This window comes from Acomys minous, assembly GCF_964271855.1.
Source record: "Acomys minous genome assembly, chromosome: 9".
Lineage (NCBI taxonomy): Eukaryota > Metazoa > Chordata > Mammalia > Rodentia > Muridae > Acomys > Acomys minous.
The window spans coordinates 90,777,085-90,795,656 of record NC_140490.1 but is presented as its reverse complement, the minus strand read 5'-3'; the positions used below and the strand labels follow the sequence as shown (position 1 = coordinate 90,795,656).

Below are 18,572 nucleotides of genomic sequence, written 5' to 3'. Positions count from 1 at the left end.
GAAAATAATATCCGGGGGTACTTCAAAATATAGCTTTCTGAGCAACTTGCCCAGTAATTCTAAATGGGAAGAGATAGGACAGTGGTCCAGGTTTAGTGCTGATTTTACAACTAGTCTGAAAAATACACTTGAAGGATCACCATGCAAATCCCCTAAGACTTAACTGTCTTAACCAGTTGGAAAACATGTAAGAATTTTAAATCACACCATTAAAGATCCTGGCATCTCCCCATTGCATCACACATGTTACATGTGTTCATCATGAAATTCATAACCAACAAAAACAAAGTCTATTGATTCCCAACAACTGGCTTCAGTTATCATAATGATCCATGCAACATGCTAGGCCCCTGAGCCTCTAACTTGTGTCACAGGATTTTCCAGCTAATGGATTTCTAAAGCAGTAAGAGAAATGTTTTATTCAAAAAAAGCATTTGAAATTAAAATTTTTATGACATTAATACTTTTCTACTTTTTGGTGGATTTATTATTTTTAAATGTATCCAGCTACCTTCCCAGTGTTTAATGAGCATCTACTCTGTCTTTATCTAATAGCTGCTGGATCACAAGTGCTTTCAAAATATTTCTCAAACATACTTGAAAAAATGACATGAAAATGATGTCAGAAGTTGTGGGATCAGGTGGGTAGGTCTTTGTCTCCCAACAATATGTAGCTGTATAATAAATCACACAGAGTGTTTTATATATGCTCTTAAACTTTATTGCTTGTAACTCTCTGGATAGATTCTCAAATCAGAGGAGATTTACATAGGCAGGATAGCAAAGCAGTCCTCAGAGCCATAGTGAATGAAAGTAGAACCTAAGATTTGTAGATTAAGATCTGTACTGAACTGAACAATTCATTCCTGATGAGTTATGTTTTACACTCAGCCATATGTATTCCATTAGGGCTTGCCTGGAAGGCAAAAATGAGTTGATGAAGCCTGAATGATACGGGTCACAAATCTGATGAATGTTAATGAGAGGTGAGAAGTTACATTTTAACTCAATTGAAGGTATGAGATGTTTAAATCAAACATGACTCTAAAAGAGCTACCACTGTGGGGGTAATACACTTTCATTTCAGAGAGCTTTTATTCACTGGGTGATGTTACAGTGTGTTAGAAAAAGTAACAACAGCTGACATTTCAAACTAAAGCTTTTGTCTTTGGAGGAAAGAGACAGTTATTATTATTTCTATCAACAGATTTTTGGTTGACCTCCCAAGTTCTGCCCATGATATCACTTTCCGTTCATGACTTTATCTTCTGTAAGGCACCGCAAAGGATTCCAACCTCACCTACAAAGAAAAACAGCACAAAGGCAAGCCATTAATTAATGGCTCATTAATAAGAGCAAAGCCCAATAGGGTCTCTGGGCTGCATCACCCTAAATGTCACGACATATACAACTTAGTTATGGAGACAACACTAGCCCAGTGGACATGTGATGAGCACCAGGGCTGCCTGTGTGATGTGCTTCCTCCTTTCACAAGCCGTTTCCTAGAGCTTAGGGAGTTTTTCTAAGCAACAGATCTTCTAAGCAATCACCTAGATCTATATCCTTTAAAACAAACAAGCAAACAGAGTAACAGGGGTCATAGTGTCTCTTCATAGATTGAAACGATGACTAAGACAGCTCTCCGATGGTTCCGATACACACCAAAGTTTGCACAAGAAAACCCGGCCTAGGTTGTTAGACCTTTAGAGCCAGTTTTGTGTAATTGAGTGCTGGGACTGTGAACATGTCGATAATCAATCATAAAATGCTCCTGAACGTGCAACAATGAAGAACTAATTGAAAATTGGATGCACAGTGAACCCAATGTGGTTTGGGCAGCGCTTGCCTTTGTCATGAGATGCCACCTCACTGCAGCACACAAGATGCGTACTTGGTACTGTGCCACACAACACCACAAACTCTGCCTGAAGTAGCTGGGTTTATATATAGGACCATTGTATATTAGGAATTGCAAGTGTTTTAATGGTACATAAAAAGTTTTCTGCTCTTATAGAAACATATGATTTAATGATTTAAAAAAAAAACAACTTTTAGTTTTCCCCCTGCAGTCATTCCTCACCCATTCATTCAAAAGCTCTTAAGTGTCTAATATAATCCTTACGAACAAGGCTAGGTTCTAGGGACTTAACAAAGAGCCTGATACTGAGCTATGCTCAGGTCTAATTAGGGACACAAAGTATGCAATTTTTAAATAATACAATGGTGAATCCTGTAGAGGCTGCTCTGGCAAGGGATCACATCCAAATACCTTCTAGGACCATGTGACCCAGCTGGAATACAGACACACTCTGGCTTACACTATGACCTGGCTGGAGCACAGACACACCCTTAGTACACACCTTTAATCCCAAACAATGAAGGTAAGGTTAGTTTATAGAAGGAAGCAGCCATGTTTGAAAGTGGTGTCTAATTGAGGGGCAGACAAGGTGATGAATCAAAGAAAGATCTGACAGAATGAGTCAGGGATAGGATATGCCCAACTCTCACAAGAACAGGACAGAAAGAGAGGTTACATAAGAACAGTGCACAGAGAGAGGGAGAGGGAGGGAGGGAGGGAGGGAGGGAGGGAGGGAGAGAAAGAGAGAGAGAGAGCACTGTAAGGATGTAAAGACATAGGAAGGGCATGCATACAAACCAGCATTCCTATAAGAAGAGATGTCTATACAAGACATGTGAGATGAACTAACTGGCTTTGGACATCTCACATAGGCACGGAAGAGGAGTATTTTAAACAAACAAAAAAAATGGCAGCAGCGGCAAAAACCAGGAGAGAACACAGGGGGGCCAGAAGCTGCTCCGTGTTGCTAGACGCTACTTTCTTTTCTTCTTCTTCTTCTTTTTTTTTATAAGATACGTATTTATTTATGAGCTATAGTTTTAGAGGGTGCCTTGGGAATTTAAGCATAGGGTCCTGCTATGGTGTGAATGTTTCTGTCCTCTAGATTCATGTGTTGACCTCATTTTTTATTATTAATTTATTCTTGTTACATCTCAATGGTTATCCCATCCCTTGTATCCACCCATTCTTCCCTCGCTCCCATTTTCCCCTTATTCCCCTCCCCTACTTTCAAAGGCTCTAGAGAATCAGATGTGAGCAAGGTAACCCAGCAGTGTGTCAAGAGGAACAATGATTCCACCCACCACCAAGGAAGAGCAAAAGACCAGCAGCAGTAGATGAGTTGGGTAATGGGTGGCCAAAGAAGCAGACCGAAGGTAGCTCTCAGTGGATGAGATTCCAGGCTGGGTGATATCGACAGCCATTTAGAAGAAAAGAGGCAGGAAAGCAAATGATGAAAGAGAAACCTGGGGGTGACAGGCTGGGCGTGGGAAACTGGTATAGGGGTAAGAGATGGGATGTCAGAGGGTCAAAGGAAAGGGGGCAGGCATATGAGTCAATTTTCATAGTTCTTCCCTCAGCCCCGGGAACCTAAGGCACATGTGGAGATACTTTCGCCTTAGTTCAATGCTTATGACATCTCTTTTTGCCCCTATAGGAAATGTAAGGAGGCTACACAGCCTCAATTTCCAGGAAAGAAGGTAGTCCCGGGCGGGTGTGAGCTACTTACTATTGATGGAGTCGGCCAAAATCTTCAACTGCTGAGTGTTGTCCAGGACCTCAACCCTTTGGGTGTAGGGATCATAGCGAACCGAGAAGGGCCGCGGGATCGTGGCAGCAAAAGCCCTGAAGCCAAGACAAAGGGCTCTCGTGAAGGACACCATTTAGAAATAGGTTACTCTGAAAGAGCTCTGAGTGGCTTTTGCTTTGCCTTGAGCCCTGAAACTTCCTAGAGCAGAGGCTCACAAGCTGGGGCTGTGACACAGAATACAACTGAATTAGGTCATCCAGGGAAGCCTTTGTTTGTATGTGTGTAGAAAAGCACAAAATACAACGAAGCCACAGACACTTATTAAATAAGATTTTTAAAAAGGAAATGAAACCTAGCCAAAGAATATTATTTAAAACAACAACAACAACAAAAACCTCTAAGGTCAATGCAACAGTCAATGCAAACAGAAACAGAGCTCTGGACAATCGAATGAAGCATGGTAGTGACAGTGAAAGTAGCATAGCTCAGGGGTCCTGCTGTGAACTGAGGACCATATTGAATTCTAACTGCTCTAGCCCCTTAAAAACATCACTCTTAAGTTACCATTTATAAAAGCCCTAAGAATGAAGTAATGCCGTGACCCCAAGGCAGAAGAAGGATGAAGTAATGTTGCTATGCCAGGCAGCCTGTTTCTACATGACCCCCAATTCTGGAGGGACCTCTCAGGAGGGACATCAATCCATAATATTAACAGAACACTCCACGAGCATCTCAGATAGTATTTCTAGGTTAGCCCATGATGAAGGCTACTGTTTTGAAAAGGACAATTATCCATCCAGACAGTAAGTCATCCCAGGTTTGGCAAGAGCAACATCCAAAGTCCCCAAGCCAGGCTTCTGGGTTTCTTTCTTATCCGTTATAACCCTTGTGATCACAGGCAGCAGGCTCACCCCCTCAGTTCCTCATTTCCCTTACTCTTCTGTAAGGTCAGGGTAGTACCAGTCTTCAGATCAGAAGGGCAAGACTAAGTTAGGGTCAATCGTTGCCTTTTATTAGTGGCTGTGGGCTTGTGAGTTCATTACGTCTACTCCCCCACCAACCCTCTCTGAAAGGAGCTTTCAAGATGGGCTCCTCCAGAGACAAGCGTCCTAGCCAACAAATGATCAGTCTGCAACAGGAGGAGAAAGGTTGCCGGCACACAGCTTTGTCAGACCTTTAAAGTCTCAGCTGTGGGTGCCACCAGTGCCAGGTTCCAGGAGAGGACACCCATTTTGCTCCATTCTGCTGAGGGGCAGCTTGCAGGGATGAAAAGAAAAGCTACAGGCAATCAATGGCTCCTGCTGTGGTGAAAGAGGAACAGTCTTCTCCAGGGACTGGCCCCTCGTTGTTGGTGCAATCACAAACAGTCAGCCCTAAACACACATATATAAGAACCACACCAAATGGACTCTTCCGGTTGCACTGAGGTACAGACGGGGAGTCTTTGGGACGGGATGAAGAAGAAACTCCAGAGCAGAAAGATAATATCAAAAATCAGCAGGGCCTCGGTGAGAGGAGAAAGAGGACCACTATAGGCCACACCAAGTGGACTTGTGGGCCAGTACTTTAATTTCTTAAGGCAAGCGAATAAAAGCTGACTTTCCAGAGACCCACGCAACCTCTGTCCATCATCCACCATCAATAAAGTGATTTTTCTAAGAGTAGTCGCATCATCAGGACATCCGTGCCCAGGTAGAGCTCCATGTAGACTGTCTCCTGCCTGAATGAAAGTCTGGATAGCTCATAGATAGGGTCCTCAGTTGAGAGAGATGAGCGTCTCAGAGCCTGGGGTACCATTGTCACCCTCCTCTGATGTGATCTGAGACCGTTCCTCCATCAGTTAGCTATGAAGTGCTCACTATATGCCAGGCACTGTGAAGAGGAACCCAAGACAGTCCTAGAAGTTCAAAGAAGTTATCTTCTACTTATGGTGCACTTCTAAATTATATATTGGAAGTCAGTAATGACTAAAAAGATGACAGGGTGGGTTTATCATCTTAAGTAGTCATGTGTCACATAATTCCATTTTAGCTAATGACGTACAGACACAATGCCATATGACTATGATAAAATTGCAAGATTATTATCTCCAAGAGACAGCATTACCCAGCCATGCAATGTCATGTTGTAACTTGGTAGTCACGAGTTTGTGTTGGTGTGAGGGTCAGCAACCCATTGCATTACCAGCTGTACAAAGGTGTTGCAGTTATAATTATGCATACTTAGTACTTGGTAATGCTAAAAAGTGACTGTGTTACTGGCTTATATACTGGCCATATTTTAATTCTGATGTTCTGCTTATAAAGATATAATTTTGCTTTAAAATAATATGCCATATTATGCCTACAATACTTCATACATCTTGAATTTATTATGTCTTTTGTGTCATTTTCCTCTTATGGGTCATTTCATGTCTTATTTGGTTCACCATGGATCCTTAGGCCTTCCAATTCACATGTGATACAATCTATGTGTACCTACCATGTGTATCTACTATGTGATACTACCATGCATGTTTGTGTATGTAATATGCTATGATATTCACTCAATGTTGAAGTCACCTAATAGCCTGCTTCTCAGAAATAGCTCTGTCGTTTTTATGCACGAATACATTTGGTTGGCAAAAGATACCGAAAAAAAAAAAAAGATGAGTTTCTGTGAAGATGTGAAGAGGTAAGGAAGCTTCTGAGAGAATAAAAGGGAGAAGGTATTTTCCCAAGATTTGAAGGCATCTGGCTGGTTTGGTGTGGTGAACTTCCATAGCTGCTCTGCGCACGGAAGCGTTCAGTGATTAGACTTTGTGTCTGTGTTGAGTGGGAAGCAAGGTTTTCTGCAGGGGTCAGTCCATCCAAACTCCCAACGAAGTGGAAAGGATGAGTGTGGAGCAGGGGCACTACGTGCTGCGCACCGTTGCTGTGGACACTGGAGTCCAGATAGCACTGCCATCCTGGTCCAGGAGACCCAGAAAGCCAGTGACCCTCTTTGGCAACCTTCTCACCTCACTTTCTCCTTGGCATCATTGAAGCTCTCGGCCACATAGTACAGGGGCTGGAACTCTGTGACGTTGTACTCCTGGCAGGCTGTCTTCTCCAGCTCCAGGGGCAGGAGCTTCGGCTTATCTGATAAACAGTACTGCAGGGACCCAGTGGGAAAGTTTTCAGTTAACTGAGGGCCTGTGCCCCTCCCTCCTGCATCCCACAGTCCATCTGCAAAAGCTTCTCTCGTTATTTAGCACAGACTGGAGTCACCTCTTCGTAGATCGTCTAAAACCTACGGTTAACTAGAAGGTATCAATTCACTTCAAGCACTTTCTAATAGGGAGTTCGATGCATGTTGTAAGAACCGGCCATATTCCTTGGCATATGTTTGCATGCTTACAAAGTTGTAGTCCTAGGTCAGCCTTGGGCTTACGAGGTCTCTGCTCCACCTGTAAACTTGAACTTGAATTTCTATCTCTAACAACATGTCTGTGTGACCATAGTTGCTAAGGTACCAATTGTCTGAAGAAGTGCACCTCCGATTATCTGCTAATAGCGCTTCAGCCAAGTCACAAGGATAAAGGACGAGGACGATCTGCCACACCCCTGCATGCTTTGTTTCTGTTAGACTCATACCTGTAGCTCTCCAAACGATGACAGGAGGCCAGCACCATAGGCCTTTATGGAATCTCCTTCCTTGCAGAGCCCAAACTCCACAGTAAACCAGTAGATCTGGAACAGAAAGCAAACAAAGGACACATGTCAGGGAGGAGCAAGGAATCGGGTACCCAAAGACACCAGCTCAGATCTGGCAGGGAGGAGTCTGTGCAGATAATGTTCTTTGAAGCAAGGTGACCTAGCATCACTTCTGTGCCCTGTGTCTTGTTCTACCCAGTCACCTGTTGAACCAGTGATGGATGAATCGCAGTGTGGTGAGACATGTTAAAGTGCACTAGGATCTCGCCAAGACATCCACAGTAAGTAAGCTCCTCTCTGTGTGACAGGAACTCCTCACTGTGTGAGAGAAACTCCTCCATGCTTTTTTGCCTTTCTGTCCATGGCACAAGCTAGAACAAGAGATTCCTAAGATGCTCTTACACTGGTAGGGCACCTTTGGTAATTTTACCAGGCTATGATGTGAGTGGTTAAGGGATTGGATAGTGAGAGAGTCAGTGAGGTGTGCACTCCATCTGTTATGCAAAAATATGGTGTGGGAGGTGCTGTTGAAGTCAACCTCTACATGTATCTTCCCACATAATCACACCTTCTTCTTCCAGAACATCCTTTTCTAACATGTCTTTGATAGCTGGTTCAGATAACACTCTTGGAGTCCTGGCACCAAGAGAAGACCAGGGCTCAGTTACCTGCTGGTAATGGTCAACCTCTTGAAGAATTAGGAGTGTGTTAGCAATTAAGTTTCCTTGTTATATACTAAGAAGCATTAAAAACAAAAAGATCATCAGAACCCAGTTGGTATGACTTCATCATATACAGCAAGTCTTCAGCCAAGGAGGTTAAAGCAACATGTTTACCGTGACACACAAGATTAAAGGCACAGAAAAGACACGGGTCTGTTCTCAGTCCAGTGTGTCAAACAGTGGGGCATAATGAGGTGTTCTAAATTCTAAGACCTCACTTCCTATAAATAATTAACTTATCCACTTTCTCAAGCCCCTTCAAAATCTGCTTATCTAAAATATCTAAAATGTGAAAACTCGTGTTCACACAGATTTAACTATTTAGGCTCTCATGAAATATTTTGAGATGAGCAACAGACTTTTATGCCCATTTTTAGAGATGAATAATGAAAAATCACTTACTCTGAATCTCAGATCTGATAGTCAGTGACCAAAATCTAGACGTTTCTAGCCTTTCTGAGAAATGAATTCACAAACTTCTAGCCAGACACATCTCCATGTTAGTCTTGCATACATTGTAGTTTTTAATTCAATGTAAAATTTTGGGTTTTTTTTTTTTAATCTTCCAGGCTGGGCATATGATAAGAAATGTTGTTCTGTGGCTGGAGAGAGATATGCTGAAACTGGGAAAATACAAGGAAGGAAATTGCCAATGGTGCCACTCTGGAGTTTCATAGCGCTCGTGTATGCAGACTCTGGTTTTCTTGAGAGGAAGGCATGTTTGGCAAGACTGTGAATCCCAGCCCCACTTTTACCATCTGTCCAAGAACCATCCTAAGGCTGGTCCTAGTGCAGAGGTAGAGAGGTGGCCACTTCCTGAACAAAGTTGTAAATCCAGTCAACTTCTGACACACTTTGGACCAAAGGATTGCCAGGGCTTTTACTATAGCTTGTTGGTGGTTTCAAGAAGATCCTATTAACAAATATGTGGGAATATCCATGTGCAAGCTTGCGCTAAAACTCAGCTTGAAAGAAAAATCAAAATGTGACATTTCATTCATGTGAGTGTAACTTGCAACATTCTTATTATTTCAAATGGCCCAGCTGCCAGAGAGAGAATAAATCTTCAAAGACCTGAAGGTCACAGCCCATAGCATTCTCAATAATCCCTCCCTCCCCCAACGGACAAGAGAGGCTTACTGTGGCTAGTTTCTCGATGTACTCATCAGGTGCCCCCAGAGAAGCGAGCCCAATTTCCTGTGGGTGGAGAAACAGAGACAGTGGTACAGCCCATGTGAAAACTTGACCCTCAGTGCCAACCTGGCACCCAACCGTGGGCAGGTAGTGTGTGACTCAGTACTTTCTGAAGGACCCAGCTAGACCCTGAATATTCCTAGACATCTGCCCTGGCCAGACCACATAGCACAGAGGCACAGACCTCAAGAGCAGAGAAAATGCATCACCAATGCTTGGGTCCTTTGTATTCACTTTACAAAAAGGAGTAATAAGGTGGCCTATGCCCGGTCTCAACAGCTAGCATCTAACGCATCACCTCTAAACAGCAGCCCAGCGACTGCCCCCCACACAGCATGAGGCAGATAGTTCTGGGATTAGGGAATGAAACTTAATAAGGCACCTTGAAAACACCACAAAAGACTGCAGGGGAGTGATTCCACCATTCCAGTCCTACACATAGCAGGAGAGGATGAAATGCCATCGATCCCTACAACATTCCTCTAGTGGCCTCTTTGTCTCTTCGATAACTCCCCCTATTTCTTTCTGTGCGTGTCCTCCCAAACATACGCACCCATCCACTCCAGAAGTGTGCACCAAATGCTTGCTATGTGTCAGGACATACACAAAATTGGCAAATACCCTTGACCTTGTAGTTTATAGTAAAGAAAAACAGATAATTGTAAATAAGTGTATAGACGTGTAAAAGGTTAGCAAGGTCTCGGGGAGGGGCAGAGAGAAACATAAGGAGAAGGAGACAGATGCAAGTAATCTTGAGGAGGCTGCATTATTAATTTGGGTTCCTGGGAAGCATCATCAAGAAGGTGGCACTTGGAGAAATACTTGAATGTTATTGGCTCTGCTGCTGCTGACGGAAGGAGGGACACTGCAGAGCAAACAGCAAGCCAGCATCTGATGAGAACACTCTCGAAGGGAGGGGAATGCAGACTACTTTAAGGAACAAAGAGAGACAAGCATGGCTAGAGTGAGCGAGAGTATTGGTAGGTAATGCTAAAGACCCTACACGGGATCAAGTGGGCTTTAAAAAAAAGTCATTCCAGGACTTAGCTTTTTCTTTTTACTGAAATGAAAATCCATTCTAGGATTTTTAAAACAGCTTTTGTTAGTGTTCTTCTTGGTAACTTCATACATGTACATAAATTATTCTGGAGTGGACATGATCTAATGTACGTCATCAAAGACTGCTCCAATACTCTGTGAGAATAGACTATCAAGGTCAAGGACAAAGGCAGGATGCCAGGGAGGAAGCTACAGAAAACAGGTGGCAGTGGTAGTGGCTGAGACCATATTCCTATCAGTGGATATGACGGAAAGTAATCAGTTTCTATACACTTTGAGAGTAGAGACCATACAATTTTCATAAATCTTGGCTGTTTCAAAACAAGGAGTCAATGGCAACCCCCAGATATGATTTTGGCTTGAGTGAACCAAAGGAAGGAGTTGCCACGGACTCACACAAGGAAACAAATGGGTAGAGAAGCTTTGAAGAAGATTCGAAATTCAACTTTGAACAGGAATATCGAGATGTCTGCTTGACATCAAAGTGGAGATTCCTAAGGCGATAAGGTCATGTATAAGCCTGAATTCGGCATTGAAGACAAGACATGAATGTTCATTATTATATTAGAGCTAATATTCAAAGCCATAAGATTGGCTAAAATAACCAAAATAATCTGTGTGTGTGTGGACATAGAGGAGGACTAGGGGTTTTTGTCTACCTTGAAACAAAAGGCTACATGCTCTGTGTCACTGTACCCATCCTCTGGGTCCGAAGGCTGGCCTACAGCATCCTTATGGAAAGTACTGTCTGATTTAAGGTAAACCAAACTCAGATAGCTCCTAACCTGGCTCTAGTAGGCCATCTCTCCTCCATCACTACTCTACCCTGTTAATGTTATTTTTAGAAAACTGTGTTTGTTTCTCAGTTTCTTTCTTAACCTAAATATCACACAAATAACTGAGACTCTATTATATTATTTAAACAAGCTGCACAGCACAAGAACTGAGCAGTTAGTGTTCTGTTCTTAACCCTCTAAGCTAATTTGGCTTTCCTCCCAGTTTACATCCCCAGGGATATTTGTGCTTTGTAGCTTTCATACTCCGGCTCCTTCTGTCTCTTAGGCCTCTCCCATGAGTGAATCCCCTCCTTCCTCTCCTAACTCCTCCTCTCCTGGCTGGCAGGAAGTTCAGCCCTATTCTCTCCCCTGCTCAGTGACTGCCTATAAGCTGTGTCATTGGCATATCAGGGAACAGCTGGGGAGCAGTGTTTATACAACATCGAGAGAGGAGATTCTCAGAACAAGGATTGCAACCATACATGGGAGGGTAACAGAAATCAGCATTTGACTCACACAGTAACCTTGTGTCTGCACTACCTACCTCCGTAGATAATGCCAGTTCTGAGTTTAACAGATTCCATTGACAAACTAAAGTCAAATCCCTGTCCTTTTCTCTTGATGCCAGTTTTTTTTTTCCCCCAGAGGAACAGAATTGACATCAGTTTTTAAGATAGGGTCTCATATCTTTCAAGATATCCTCAAACTGACTATATAGGCAAGGATAGGCTCAAAATCCTGATCTTCCAGCCTCTATCTCCCAAGTGCTGGAATTACAGGTATGGACCACAACACCTAATATCTTATCATCATTCTTTGAAATCCAAGAGCTTGGTGAAAACAAGGGCCCCAGTATCCACTACCACCCCATACTGCCCTGTAGTGGTAAGAAATTGTGCCCTTTTAAATAAAAAGAAAAATGTTCTTATAGAACAACCCACTCACTGCCTTGGGACCATCCATGTCAAAGCTCAGAGTGTGTCAAACAGAGATCCTACAATGTCAGTTGACACATTAACCATGCACTCCTCTCCTCCAGGGTTACCCCAAAATGCAAATGACATAAGGGAGACTGCCAATTGCCCTTCAGCTAGACAGAGTATCTCTGGTGTCAAAATTCCAAAGTTCCTATTCCCCAAGGAGAAAGCCTCTAATTCTGCTTTCGCAGTAACAAGCCCGTGTTTTCGAACTGTCTTGAGCAATCAGCGCCATCTTGGCAACTTTAACTACACTATTGGCAATAACACTCCCACAGTTAAAGTTCAACCAGACACTCCCATGTCTACAGTCCAATGATTTCTGGGCTCCATAGTTCCCAAAACCTCACGTGGAAGTAGCAGGTGGTTTTGTTTGGGGAGCCTATGTCTTCTAAGCAGTCAAGGAAGCCGTTGGACTTTTTATTTGGTTTGTTTAAGATACCCGGTAGCAACTTCATTGGTCCACAGTAGAAATAACTTCCTGTAGCTAATGGGAAATGCTTACAAATTAACACACAGAGTAAATGCCATTACTCTGAAATTCCTACTTGGAGCAGCATTTTCTCATGAAGTCATCCTTGGATACTCATTCTTTCTAATGAAGAAAAAGACTAATAAGGAAGGCATTTCACTCATCCAGATCTGTGGAAACTGAGGCACAGGATGGCCTCACAGCCTGCCCTAGTTCACACAGCTGCAGGTCATCAGTGTTCTGGGTTGGGCCTGTAAGTACCTGAGAGCTGTCAATCAATCTTCTGTGACCCCCAGCTACCCAACTGTGTTTTAAAATATTTGTATAAGTTTTTGTACTTATTTGTATGCCTGTGTGTCTACGTGTGGGTATGTTCACATGAGTGCAGGTGCCTGCAGAGATCATTGCTGTCAGATCCCTTGGAGCTGGACTTACAGGTGCCCCTTAGCCACCTGAGGTGAGTGCTTTACAGAATGTGTGCTCCTGTGCAAAAGAAATATACTCTTCTACCTACTGATTCATCTCCGTACATCCACCCCCTGCCCTCCACCCCACACAAACATATTTTAGACGCCCCCCAAGTGATGAGAGAGAGTTAGTCTACTTTTTAATTCATCAGGAGACAGTTTTGAGCTTTCTCGTTACTGTAAAAGATGAGTTGAGGCCACGGTGCTGTTTTGACAGTGGCAACAAAGCACTTGGCTCTTTCTTTTATCTTTTTTCCTTGGTTCCCTTCTTTCTTTAGTCAACTAGGCATAAGAGCGTTGACATTGGATTCTTGGCAAAGGTCATCTTATCTAGTTCAAGTATACAAACAGACGGCTACCGGACAAGATGGAAAGTGTCAAAAGTCTCTAAGGAGAGTACTGGATGGACAGTATGAGGTGACATCTGCATAGAGATCAGAGATGCTCTCATCAGTGAGAAGGCTCCTAAAGTACATCTGTCATGATCATTGAGACTAGCAAATTAACCATAGGCATGTCAGAAGATGAGCAGTCAATCAAACCGAGGCTGCAGTTCTTAGAATGAGTGGCCCACGGAATGACACACCCATGGCCCGGCTATTCTTCGCAGGTAGCATCATATAACCGTATCTTGTTTCCACTCTTAAAGTGCGTGTGACAGCCCCTCTATGAGGGCTTAACTCACTCTAGCAGTGCAGTTCCATCCAAATCTTGGTTCCTTACCTGAGAAAACTGGGCAAAGCTGCGATCTGAAAATAAGGGCACATGTCCCAACAGTTCATGGCAGATGTCACTAAAACACAGACACAACAGTGCTTAGAGGAGGGGCAGGTTAAACCAAGCTAGACTTGATGGCTTTTATACAAAGAGTGGGCAGGAAGAAATAACGCATTGGGACCTGGGATGTCACTCTCTAGAACAAGCCCTATAGAAAGCAAGGAATCCCTTGAAATAAAGTATGAAAGAAAAGGAAGAAAGAGAAAGAAAAGGAAGGAGGGACAGAACCCTCAGGAGTCCTGGGAGGCAGGAGAGGTTGAGGTGCAGAGCTCAGGAGCCAGAATTCCTACGGGTCCCTTCTCAGACACCTGAATGAGTTGTGGGTCCCAGATTCCACCCACCCCAAGTCTCCTTGTCACCCAGTTACCTGGAGATGGAAAATGTGCACAGTTTTTCCAATCAGGACTTTAAAGAAAAATAGTGTTGCTCTTCTCTTGGCCCAGAGTAGGTCAGCAGTCAAAAAGGAAAGGCTACATTTATCTAAAACACTAGAGGTTCATTGCAACATGTCCTTTCTAATTAGCAGCCATTAGCATAATGAGGAGGGGACATAAAAGGGGCCATCATCCTGATCTATTTGAATCAATTTCTAGGTGACTAAAAAGATGGCTAAAATCCCAAGTAGGAAGCACAGTGGCTGCCCATTCTCTCCTTCTAGCCAATGCTCTAGGCAAAGAAGTGGAATCATCTAGTGGCACATTTAGGAGATACTGAGATCACTGCCAAGATCACTCCGTTCCTGTCCTATTTGGAATGTCAGAAATCTGACTTTGGAGGTTGATGGAACCTCTTTTCCTGCTGCCCAAGGTGGTCCAAAACCTTGAACCACAGAATATCCCAGTCTGTGCGTATAAATTTCATCTATCTGGACAAAGACAGTCCACAGATCATGAGTTTCTCTTAGAACTATGACTTAATAAAACAGGTGATGAATCACGTGGACCAGCCTGCAGTGAACCCAAGCAGCATACTTAGAGCAAGTAGAGATAGTATCCACTGTGGCTGGCAGTGGTCACTGAAGAGTGATACTCACGGCTCAGGTGTGTACATGGGCTTAGATCCATGCCTAATGTATTGTGTGCAGTGGAAGACTCGGAAGGCCAGGCCACCTAAGAAATCTCGAGAGGACAGTAAACCAGCAACAGGTCGGAGGCGGAAGCCAGTACAAGCTGCAAAGCAGAAAAAGAAACCTCTAACACTCAAAAGGTCATCATAAGAGGTTCTCAACCTGATATCCTGCACATCGGGGGGGAAGCAGATGTTATGGTGACAATACTAACAAAATTACAGTTATGAAGTAGCAGTGAGATAATTTTAGGGGGGCAGGATGGTCACCACAATATGAAGAACTGTCTTAAATGGTCATAGCATTAGGAAGGTTGAGAGACATCAGCCTTATGGTGAAGCCAGAGAGGCTAGGAAACTGCCCCTGCCCCCGCCCTGAGAGAAAGCCAACACCTAAGAATGTAGGCTTTGCAGCCAGGCGTCGTGGCGCACGCCTTTAATCCCAGCACTCGGGAGGCAGAGGCTGGCGGATCACTGTGAGTTCGAGGCCAGCCTGGTCTACAAAGTGAGTCCAGGACGGCCAACACTAACACAGAGAAACCCTGTCTCGAAAAACCAAAAAAAAAAAAAAAAAAAGAATGTAGGCTTTGCTACCAAGGAGACTTTGCTTCTGGTCTCTGCTCCCTTGGTTGCTTTGGATCAACTAAACTTATTTTACCAAACCTCAGGGTTTTTTTTTTCTCCTGAAAAATATAGCTGGGTGCTATTGAGGGATACTGTAAGCATCGAGACAATGATGCCCAAAAGTTACTCAGCAGAGCCTAGCCCACTGCAGAGATCCAGTAAATTCCCCCTTTGTTACTGATTGTCAGGACCAAACACCTCCCACTACTTGTCACGTTTCGGGAGGAGCAAGGAGATGTATGAGCAACATCAGGAGTAGAGAGTGCAAGGAGCACATCCAGATGTTCCACCATGCCACACACACAGCCCGTCCTGGGAAGGGAAATGTCCTGCCTGCCTGGGAAATGGAAAAGAAAGAATTTGCATATCTCTCTGTCTTGTCTGTCTTTGTCTCTCTGTCTCTCTGTCTCTCTCTCTCTGTCTCTCTCTGTCTCTCTGTCTCTCTCTGTGTCTCTGTGTGTGTCTCTCTCTCTGTCTCTCTCTGTGTCTCTCTGTCTCTGTGTCTGTCTGTCTGTTTCTCTCCCCCCCCCCTTTCCTATCCATAAAGCAATTGTGTGCTGGTCTCTCTTAGATCACCAATGAAGGATGCACAGCAGCAATCTGGTAGATGTTTCCCTAATCAAGGAGTAAAGTGTTTGGAAGGTTTTGAGCACACATCTGTACCACACCCTCTAAATAGCTTTCCTTGAAAGCTGCCAGTTGGTAGCCATCCTCTGCTTCCTCTGTCTGTTTCTCAATCTACTCTACACTGAGAAGTAGACTAGCAGCCCTGCAAACGACAGTAGCTAACACTACATACTACCTAATATATATCAGGTGCAGCTCTGAGCATCTTGCGCAAGGTAACCCTGGCAACGACTGCGGGGAAGACACTTTGTCATCCCCACTTTAAAGATGGGGAGGCTGAGACTTGGCTTAAGCCACAAGCCACAGGCCACATGGCTTCAAAGCCCATTGGTTACAATTACATAACTTCCCAACTGCTAACATTGGTGTTTACCACTCTCACTACTGGCCACGGCTTTGGGGGTAAAGCTGGGGGCTGTCTTTCCCCCTTTTCACTTTTACATTCTCAGGCTGTTTAATTGCTATGTGAACTCTTGCTCCTTGCTTTATCCTGGAAGTGGGAGAGACCTCGAAGCTCCCCTCACCTGGTCTGCCCCCATCCTAACCTCCCTCCCTGCCATATGCGTTTCTAGTTCGTCTCTTCGGGGTTCTGATGCATAGAAAGATTTTTCCTTTCTACGCGACTGCGTTTTGTCTCCCCACGTCTCTCCCTGTTCTACCTAGCATAGAGGAGGTTTTCAATATGAGCGAGTTAATTGTTTGGGGTTTTGCTAAATGAACACCCTATTGTCGGGAAAGAAACCCTGCCCTCCCTTGGAACGGCCACACGGAGGCTCATCACCCAGACAATGTAACCCTGAGTCTCACGTGACCATTATCCCGAGACTCACTGAACACTGACTGACCGACCTTGAACCCAGCTCTACACTACGTCGGCAGGGTGCTTTCATATGCAACATCTCACTCTGTTCTCGTAATTTCCCTATGAGGCATGCCAACGAGGTGACAGTGTCTATGTGACAAATGACACCATGAAGGCAGCTTTACACAACCAGAAAAGGTCAAAGGCAGGATCCATCCCAGATGCGTAGACTTGGAGCGAGAGACTCTTGGCAGTGGCTCACAGAAAGCATTTTTTTTCCCTTGAACTGGCATTGCAGCCATTTCCTGACAGTGGGAGGTGCAGGGCAAACAGTGACTGGGCACCTCAGGCTTTGACTATAAAAGAAAAGCCTTTCAGAGACAGCTGTATGGCAAAAAAAAAAAAACCCCGCACCTGGCATTCTTGCTTGGATGGAAGAGGTTCAGTGACGGAGAGGAGAGAGTAGGCAGGAGAGGACGCAGCTGGGTTCTTCCTGGGAGACTCAGCCTCCATTTGCTCCCCCCCCAACTCCCCTTCCTCCCCCATCTTCCCTCCCCCCCCCCCCCCCCCCCCCCCCGCTCCACTGCCTGCAGGTCTTTGACCCTGGTGTGGACTTACTCTGCAGAAACTGAGAAACGTCTTCCAGCTGGGGGATGTTGTCTTCGCGGAAACCACAGTACTTTTCCAGAAGTGGGAAGATGTGGTTGTGCTCGTAGCAGGCGTGTGTTCTGTACAAGGCCTTCAGGGTCCTGAACACCATTCCCCAGGTGTTCTTCTCCTCCTCAGTGTACTCCACCCGGGGGATGGGCTGCCCACTAGAAGACAAGCATGGAATAGGTTTCTCCAGCAGGGAGGGATCAGGGTGCACAATGCAGTGAGGTCAGTGTAAGGGGGTCGGGCTCCGGAGTCTGTGAGGTGCTGCCACTGACCCGGCCTGGACTTCAAGCGTTGTTTGAAAGAGGAAAGTCTCATGGGAAACACTACTGTGTTGATTCCCGCATGGAAAACATGGTGTGGTTAAGGATTCTCTCTCATTCTGGGAAGCCATTCCATTTGCCCTTTCTGCTCTTCTCACAGCCTAACTCAATGGTTCTCAACCTTCATTCTGTTGTTGTTGTTGTTGTTGTTGTTGTTGTGTCTGGTTTTGCTTTTGTGTTTTTTTTGGCTTGTTTGTGTTTTTGGTTTTTTGGTTTTGTTTTGTTTTGTTTTGTTTTGTTTTAAGACAAAGTTTCTCTGTGTAGCCTTGGCTTCCCTAGACTCCCATTGTAGACCAGGCTGGCGTCGAACTCACAGAGCTCCACCTATCTCTGCCTCCCAAGTGCTGGGATTAAAGGCGTGCGCCACCACGCCTGGATTTTCTCAACCTTCCTAATGCCATGACCTTTTATACAGTTTCTCATGTTGTGGTGACTCCCCCAATTATAAACTTATTTTCATTGCTACTTCATAACTATAATGTTGCTACAATTATGAATCACAGTGTAAATATCTAATATGCTGGATACCTGATATGCGATCTCTATGAAAGAGTCATTTGATCCCCAAAGAGGTCACGACCCACAAGTTGAGAACCATTACTCCAGACAGTTTGTTCAAGATAGAGACTTGTTTTCAGGGCCTAGGCTGGTGACATATAACTGTACAGGCAGGATGTACAGGGCAGTACAAAGAGTGGGAGCTGAGACAAGTAGACAGTACAGCCTCTTTCCAAACAAAGATACCCAAGTT

At 44.3% G+C, this 18,572-nt stretch overlaps 1 protein-coding gene across 1 annotated transcript in view; it reads right to left on the bottom strand.

Moving 5' to 3' along the window:
• Positions 1-698: 698 nt before the first annotated feature.
• PAH (phenylalanine hydroxylase) overlaps positions 699-18,572 on the bottom strand; it is a 58,096-nt gene continuing 40,222 nt past the window's right edge. The window contains exons 6-13 of the mRNA XM_084794366.1: positions 17,463-17,659; positions 14,760-14,895; positions 13,673-13,742; positions 9,145-9,201; positions 7,223-7,318; positions 6,607-6,740; positions 3,588-3,703; positions 699-1,300 (exon numbers count right to left, since the gene is read on the bottom strand). Of these exons, the coding sequence (XP_084650492.1) occupies positions 1,254-1,300; positions 3,588-3,703; positions 6,607-6,740; positions 7,223-7,318; positions 9,145-9,201; positions 13,673-13,742; positions 14,760-14,895; positions 17,463-17,659 (853 nt within the window). The 3' untranslated portion in view covers positions 699-1,253. The remainder of the gene's footprint in view (positions 1,301-3,587; positions 3,704-6,606; positions 6,741-7,222; positions 7,319-9,144; positions 9,202-13,672; positions 13,743-14,759; positions 14,896-17,462; positions 17,660-18,572) is intronic.